The 6,955-nt window shown below is 60.9% G+C and overlaps 1 protein-coding gene across 4 annotated transcripts in view; it reads left to right on the top strand.

Moving 5' to 3' along the window:
- The window catches only part of TELO2 (telomere maintenance 2), an 18,143-nt gene that overhangs the window by 4,947 nt on the left and 6,241 nt on the right, over positions 1 to 6,955 (top strand). For 2 of the 4 annotated variants that reach the window (XM_023189284.1, XM_023189283.1), the window contains exons 6-15: positions 1,763 to 1,865; positions 2,570 to 2,716; positions 2,824 to 2,965; positions 3,039 to 3,175; positions 3,948 to 4,027; positions 4,181 to 4,291; positions 4,563 to 4,651; positions 4,831 to 4,922; positions 5,171 to 5,287; positions 5,457 to 5,528. In XM_023189284.1, coding sequence (XP_023045052.1) covers positions 1,763 to 1,865; positions 2,570 to 2,716; positions 2,824 to 2,965; positions 3,039 to 3,175; positions 3,948 to 4,027; positions 4,181 to 4,291; positions 4,563 to 4,651; positions 4,831 to 4,922; positions 5,171 to 5,287; positions 5,457 to 5,528 — 1,090 coding nt within the window. The remainder of the gene's footprint in view (positions 1 to 1,762; positions 1,866 to 2,569; positions 2,717 to 2,823; positions 2,966 to 3,038; positions 3,176 to 3,947; positions 4,028 to 4,180; positions 4,292 to 4,562; positions 4,652 to 4,830; positions 4,923 to 5,170; positions 5,288 to 5,456; positions 5,529 to 6,955) is intronic. The other 2 variants (XM_023189286.2, XM_023189285.2) reach the window with 1 other exon arrangement.

Below are 6,955 nucleotides of genomic sequence, written 5' to 3'. Positions count from 1 at the left end.
TTTAAGTTCTCTTAGTTTTCTTGACTGTGACATGGGGCTACTAAAAGCTACCCTGCAGGGTCATTGTAACATTAGAGATGATGGATATTCATTGACTGCATTGACGGCTCTGTTGCCCAGGCTTGCCCTGTTGCCCAGGCTGGAGTGCAGTGGTGCAATCTCAGCTCACTGCAAGCTCCGCCTGGGTTCATGCCATTCTCCTGCCTCAGCCTCCCGAGTAGCTGGGACTACAGGAGCCCGCCACCATAGCTGGCTAAGTTTTTGTGTTTTTAGTAGAGACAGGGTTTCACCATGTTAGCCAGGATGGTCTCGATCTGACCTGGTGATCCACCTGCCTCGGCCTCCCAAAGTGCTGGGATTACAGGCGTGAGCCACTGCACCTGGCCTTTTTTTTTTTGAGGTGGAGTCTGGCTCTGTCGCCCAGTCTGGAGTGCAGTGGCACAATCTCGGCTCACTGCAGCCTCCACTTCCTGGGTTCAAGTAATTCTTCTGCCTCAGCCTCCTGAGTAGTTAGGACTGACTACAGGCACCCGCCACCACACCTGGCCAATTTTTGTATTTTTAGTACAGACGGGGTTTCGCCATGTTGGCCAGGCTGGTCTTGAACTCCTGGCCTCAAGCAATCCACCCACCTTGGCTTCCCAAAGTGTTGGGATTACAGGCCTGAGCCCCTGCACCCGGCTGACTTTGCATTCTTGATTCTGGGTGCGGGCCTGCATGTTTAAGGCATTTGTGTTCTTTTTTCTGTGAACTATATAATCATATAATCACATTCTATTTTACAGTTTTGTTGTTGTTGTTGTTGGGGGGGGATTGTTCTTAGAGACAGGGTCTCGCTCTGTCTCCCAGGCTGCTGTGCTGTGATCATAGCTCACTGCAGCCTTGACCTCCTGGGCTCCAGCGATCTTCCCACCTCAGCTTCCTGAGTAGCAGGACCATAGGTGTGCGCGTTCATACCCAGCTGATTTTTAAATTTTTTGTAGTGACAGGGCTCACTTTGTTGCCCAGGCTGGTCTCAAACTCCTGGCCTTAAGTGATCCTCCTGCCTTGGCCTCCCAAATTTTTTTTAACTGTTACGTCTTTGTGTGGAATTGTAAGTGATAAGTGAGGGAGAAATCCAGCCATATCTGTTTCCACGCTGGCTGGAGAGACTTGGTCTCTTTCTGGAGACCCATAACCTCTCACTGGGAGGACTCTCTCAGTCTAGACCGGGAGTCTACAGGCGACTTGCACAAAATTTGGCCCGCTGCGTGTTTTTGTAAATAAAGTACTTTTGGCACCAGTCACGTTCGTCCGTTTACGTATTTGGCTGCTTTTGGCTACAGTGGCAGCGTGGAGTGGCTGTGACACGGCTATGTGGCCCCTAAACCCGGAACACGTAGGCTCCGGCCCTTTACAGAAAAGGTTCTGCCCCGGCCCCACATGAGGCCCTGACCTTGGGCTGGGTCAGCCAGGAAGGGGGCCGTGGGGCACGGACCTGCCTCCACCCGGGCTGGGGCGCAGGGAAGGGGGCCGTGGGGCGCAGACCCACCTCCTCCCGGGCTGGGGCGCAGGTGCTGTCTGGGTTGTCGCATTTATGCCCCGGAGAAGGGAGGATGAAGGCCCAGCTCAGGCAGTCGGAGGATGGAACCAGAGGCTCGCGGCTAGAAATTGGCAGGCCCAGAATCAGGCCGGAGTCTGTGGGCATCAGAGTTCATGCTCTCTCACTCCTTCCTGCCTCCAGGCCGGCTTGCATCTCTGGTCCCCCGACTCTGTCTTGCAGGCCTGAGGTCCTGTCGCGACTGCTGGGGAACCTGGTGGTGAAGAACAAGAAGGCCCAGTTTGTGATGACCCGGAAGCTTCTGTTCTTACAGTCCCGGCTCACGGTGAGGACGCCACGGAGGGTGCAGGCTGCTGGCTGCCCCAGCACAGCAAGAATCGCTGCAAAACATGGGGTCGGAGCAGGTGTCTGCTGCCTGGGAGACCCTGCCCGTGATTTGGCGGTGGCCGGCAGGAGTTGGCGAGGTCGTGGGTGCCTCCTTGCCCCGATGACAGACCCTGCTGTGACAGGCGCTGAGTGAGGCTTCTCATGTCTCTTGATCTTCTAGACTCCCGAGAAGCCACCCGCTCCAGCTGCGTTCTGTGCCAGGGGCTTGAGGGGGTGGGGTGGGGTGGGGTGGGTGGAGGATAGGTCAGGACACAGAAGAGGTCGTGCACTTCCCAGACTTGTGACTCCCGTCCCCATGGCCTGAGCCCGGAGTGGGTGAGCCAGGGCCTGCTCACAAGAGAACTTAAGATGGCGAGTCCCCATCTCAGCACGGCAGCAGCTGCATCCCACGTTTTTATATGGGACCATTTTATCACGTTCAGTTCGAAGGAATAGAGGCGGGTGGGTCACTTGAGCCCAGGGGGCAGCTTCTGCTGGAGGGGAGGGTCCTGCATTCCAGGAGGCAGTGGCCGCCCCTGTGCTTCTTGTCTGTCTGCTGCCCTCAGTCCGGTCCTGGTCCTGGCACGGCTCTTGGCCTCAGGAGCCCCGGGCTGGCCAGGCGGCGGCCTCGGCCCAGTGGACAGACATGTGCTTTTGTTGCAGACGCCCATGCTGCAGAGCCTGCTGGGCTATCTGGCCAGGGACAGCCAGCGGCGCCCACTCTTGCTGCAGGTACGAGCCTCTTGGCTCTCCGTCCCCTCGAGGCCCTGGGAGAAGAGCTGTGCGGGGCCCACCTTGGGGGCAGGCAGGGTGAGGCTGGCTGGGCTGGGGCCGGAGCTCCCTCAGAGTGGCTGTGGGCCTGGCGGGGACAGCCTGGCCCCCAGCCCCACCCAGTCCTGGGCCATGCCACCTGCCAGGTGCTGAAGGAGCTGTTGGAGACGTGGGGCAGCAGCAGTGCCATCCGCCACAGTCCCCTGCCGCAGCAGCGCCATGTCAGCAAGGCCGTCCTCATCTGCCTGGCGCACCTCAGGGAGCCGGAGCTGCGGGACAGCCGGGATGGTGAGCGGGTGGTTCGGGCTCCCCCGGCCCTGGGCACCCCGAGATGCTCAGGGGACCTGTCCGGTGCCTACAGAACTGCTGGCCAGCATGATGGCGGGCGTGAAGTGCCGCCTGGACAGCAGCCTGCCCCCCGTGCGCTGCCTGGGCATGGTCGTGGCCGAGGTCGTTAGTGCCCGGATCCACCCCGAGGGGCCTCCCCTAAAATTCCAGGTGAGCGGGCCGTCCCCTCCACGTCCCTGTGTGGCTGGCCCGGGTCTCTGAGTGGCTGCCTCTCCAGCCCCAGGGTCACTGCCTCTGCCCAGGGTCCACACCTGGGGAGCGTCCGTGTTGGCTTCTCGCAGGGCTGAGGCTGGAAGCTGCGGCAGGCTCTCAGCCCTGAGCTCCTGGGGCCACACAGGGTCGGGTGAGCACAGGCGGGGGGCTGCCTGCACACCTTCACAGACTCTCTTCAGATGGGGATCTGGGGGAGGCTGGGGTTAAGGGAGCCACGCACTGCGGTTCGTCTGGCCCGGGCTGCAGGGCAGCCAGGTCGCTGTGGGTCGATGGGCGCGGGTGTCAGCCTCTGCTGCCTGCCGTCTGGTGTGGGCGGCTGCCTGGCCGTGGAGGAGCCCTGTCTGCCTTCAGGCTGTGGCGGTGACGGCCTGTCCTCTCATCTGCTGAGACCCTGGGATCTCTCTGGGGCATTGGCCTGGCGGGAGGCCCAGCTCCTTCGGCAGGGACCACGGCCCCCAGCTTTGAGCACACCCAGTGCTACCGTTGGCCTGAGGTGGAACCTTAGAAAGTTGCTTTTAAAAAGACACCTGGTTGTCCAGGACCCAGCCACTGAGTGAGACGGGGCTGTGAGGGGGGCTGCAGTGGGGAGTGGCTCCCACTCGGGGAGGGGCCTTGTCTCGTGGAGGGGCTCCCGCTCGTGGAGGGGCCCTGTCTCGGGGAGGGGCGCTGCAGCCTGGCGGATGCCACTGAGCCTGCTCCCCTGCTGTAGTACGAAGAGGATGAACTGAGCCTCGAGCTGCTGGCCTTGGCCTCCCCCCAGCCTGCGGGTGACGGCGCCTCGGAGGCGGGGTGAGGGTCTCTGCACCCCCGGGACCCCACCGCTATTGCTGTGGATTCCACTGCCGGGATGGGAGCGGGTGAAAGCCTTTCTTTTGGTCCTGTGAGTCCTGAGACCAGAGGCTTGAGAAGACTCTAAATGATTTGTTCCTTGTTTCCTTGAAGCACTCCCCTCGCTCCAGCCACGGCAGAGCCCCCCGCAGAGACCCCCCCAGAGATGGTGGACGGCGGCGTCCCCCAAGCACAGCTGGCAGGCTCTGACTCGGAGCTGGACAGGTAGGGGCTGTGCCACCCCGGTGGGTAGCGTGCAGGAGGCCGGGAGGCGAACCCCTCACACTCCAGCCTGCGCCCCGTGGGGGCTCCCTGCCTGCTCCGTCCTTGTTCTCTTTGGTTCTCGTGGAAGGGCTCCCAGCTCCCAGCTCTGCTACAGGTGCAGGGGCCCAGGCGTGAGCTCCACATCTTGGGGTGGAGTGAGGGGTCGGCTCTGCCGTTGGACACTTCCTCTCACAGGCCGTGGGCTGTTTGTGTCTGCTCTGCCCTCCGCCAGCGATGATGAGTTTGTGCCCTATGACATGTCGGGGGACAGAGAGCTGAAGAGCAGCAAGGCTCCTGCCTATGTCCGGGACTGCGTGGAAGGTGGGCACGGGCCCCCGGAGGGCCTTGCTGGGCTGGACATGGGTCTCACAGCCTGGTTCTGCCTCAAGGGGCCACCAGGAAGCCCTGGGCCCAGGGTGCCGACCGTGCCGCTGGCTCTCATGGGCTCAGGATCAGGGTCAGGGCTGAGGCTGACCGAGGCCTGTCTGGGTTCTGTGCAGCCCTGACCACATCTGAGGACGTAGAGCGCTGGGAGGTGGCCCTGCGGGCCCTTGAGGGCCTGGTCTACAGGAGCCCCACAGCCACTCGGGAGGTGAGTGGGGGCGGGAGTGGGTGGGGAGGCCCAAGACGGTAGCTCCCCCAATGCCGTCTGTGTCCTGGCCACTGAGGGTGACATCTGGCTCCCGTGTGTGACTCAGGGCTGCTGCCTCTCCCAGAAGGGCTACGGCCTGGGGCCTCTGCCGGGGTGGGTGGCTCAGGCCCTGTGAGTCTCGGTGAGGCCTCAGGTGGCCTCGGGTGGCTGGGTCTGGCAGGTTTTCCAGCCCTAACCCCTGTGTGCAGGTGAGCGTGGAGCTGGCCAAGGTGCTTCTGCATCTGGAGGAGAAGACCTGTGTGGTGGGATTTGCAGGGCTGCGCCAGAGAGCCCTGGTGGCTGTTACGGTCACAGACCCAGCCCGGGTGAGTTCTCGCACCCGTGGCCCCGGCCGGTGCAGGCGCAGCGGGAAGCGCTGGGAGCTGCAGTGCCTGAGGCTCGGTCCTGTGCTGGAGCTGGCTGTGAGGTGCCTGGAGGTCGCCCCGGGCAGACCTCGGGTCCCGGACCACAGCAGCCTCTCCCCTGTGCCCTCAGGTGGCTGACTATCTGACCTCGCAGTTCTATGCCCTCAACTACAGCCTCCGGCAGCGCATGGACATCCTGGACGTAAGTGCCTCCCGGGCCTCGGTCCCGCCGGTCCGGCCCAAGTTGCCCTAAGGTGGGGGTGCCAAAACCTGGGTCTCCTTGTTGCTGGGCCCGTGGGGCTCGTGCAGGCCTGTCCACTGCCTTCGTGAGTGTGTGACCGGGCAGGACTCAGCAGTGGGGGAGTTAGGGCTCCCGTGGCAGAGCATTTTTTTTTTTTAAATAACAGCTTTACTGATACAACTCGCATGCCATAAAATTCACCACTTTAGGATAAAATGTGTGCTATGCAGGTGAGGGAATATTATACAGCAATGAAAAAGAAAAATTGGAATCCCAAAGCACTGGAAGGCTGAGGTGGGAAGATCACTTGAGCCCAGGAGTTCGAGACCAGCCTGGGCAACACAGTGAGACCCCCGTCTCCGTTAGCTGAGTGTGGTGGCGGGTGACGGAGGTCCCAGTTACTCAGGAGGCTGGGGTGGGAGATCCCTTGAACCCAGGAGGTGGAGGCTGCAGCGAGCTGTGTTTGCACCACTGCACTCCAGTGTGGATGATAGAGGGAGACTCTGTCTCAAAGATAGTTCGACTCTGAGACGCTCTGCCACACGGTGAACCTCGAGTTAAAGCAGCCCCAGGGCCTGCACGTCGTCGTGAGCCGTCCAGAGGAGCCAGGTTCACGGAGAGCGGACGGGGCTACCAGGGCTCGGGGAGGGGATGTGGAGTGAGCGTTTCACGGGGACAGAGTGAAACTCTGAAAGCTGGGGACGGCAAAAGAGTTCTGGCGCGCCTGGAGGTCGTGGTTGCCCATCGTGAATGTGCTTACTGATGCCATGGAACTGTACAGTTAAAGATGGGGACAACGGGCTGGGCACAGCAGCTCACACCTGTCGTCCCAGTGCTTTGGGAGACCAAGGTGGGAGGACTGATCAAACGCAGGAGTTTGAGGTCAACACAGCAAGACCTTGTCATCTCCACCAAAAGAAAACTAGTGGGGCATGGTGGCGCCTGTGGTCCCTGCTACTCTTGAGGCTGAACCGGGAGGTTGGCTTGATCCCAGAGGTCAAGGCTATAGTGAGCCGTGATGGCAGCACTGCCCTGCAGCCTGGGCAATAGGGCAAGACTCTGTTTAAAATAAATAAATAAATAAAGGTAGGCGGGCCACAGTGGCTCATGCCTGTCATCCCAGCACTTTGGAAGGCTGAGCCGGGCGGATCATGAGGTCAGGAGTTCAAGACCAGCCTCGCCAACATGGTGAAACCCCATCTCTACTAAAAATGCAAAAAATTAGTTGGGTGTGGTGGCGCATGCCTGTAGTCCCAGCTACTTGGGAGGCTGAGGCAGGAGGATCGCTTGAAGCCGGGAGCCAGAGGTTCTGGTGAGTCAAGATCGTGCCACTGCACACCGGCCTGGGCGACAGCGAGACTCCATTTCAAAAAAAAAAAAAAAAAAAA

Source organism: Piliocolobus tephrosceles, chromosome 17 (genome assembly GCF_002776525.5).
Source record: "Piliocolobus tephrosceles isolate RC106 chromosome 17, ASM277652v3, whole genome shotgun sequence".
Taxonomy (NCBI): Eukaryota; Metazoa; Chordata; class Mammalia; order Primates; family Cercopithecidae; genus Piliocolobus; species Piliocolobus tephrosceles.
The sequence above is the reverse complement of the archived record's forward strand: the minus strand, read 5'-3'. Positions and strand labels throughout refer to the sequence as shown.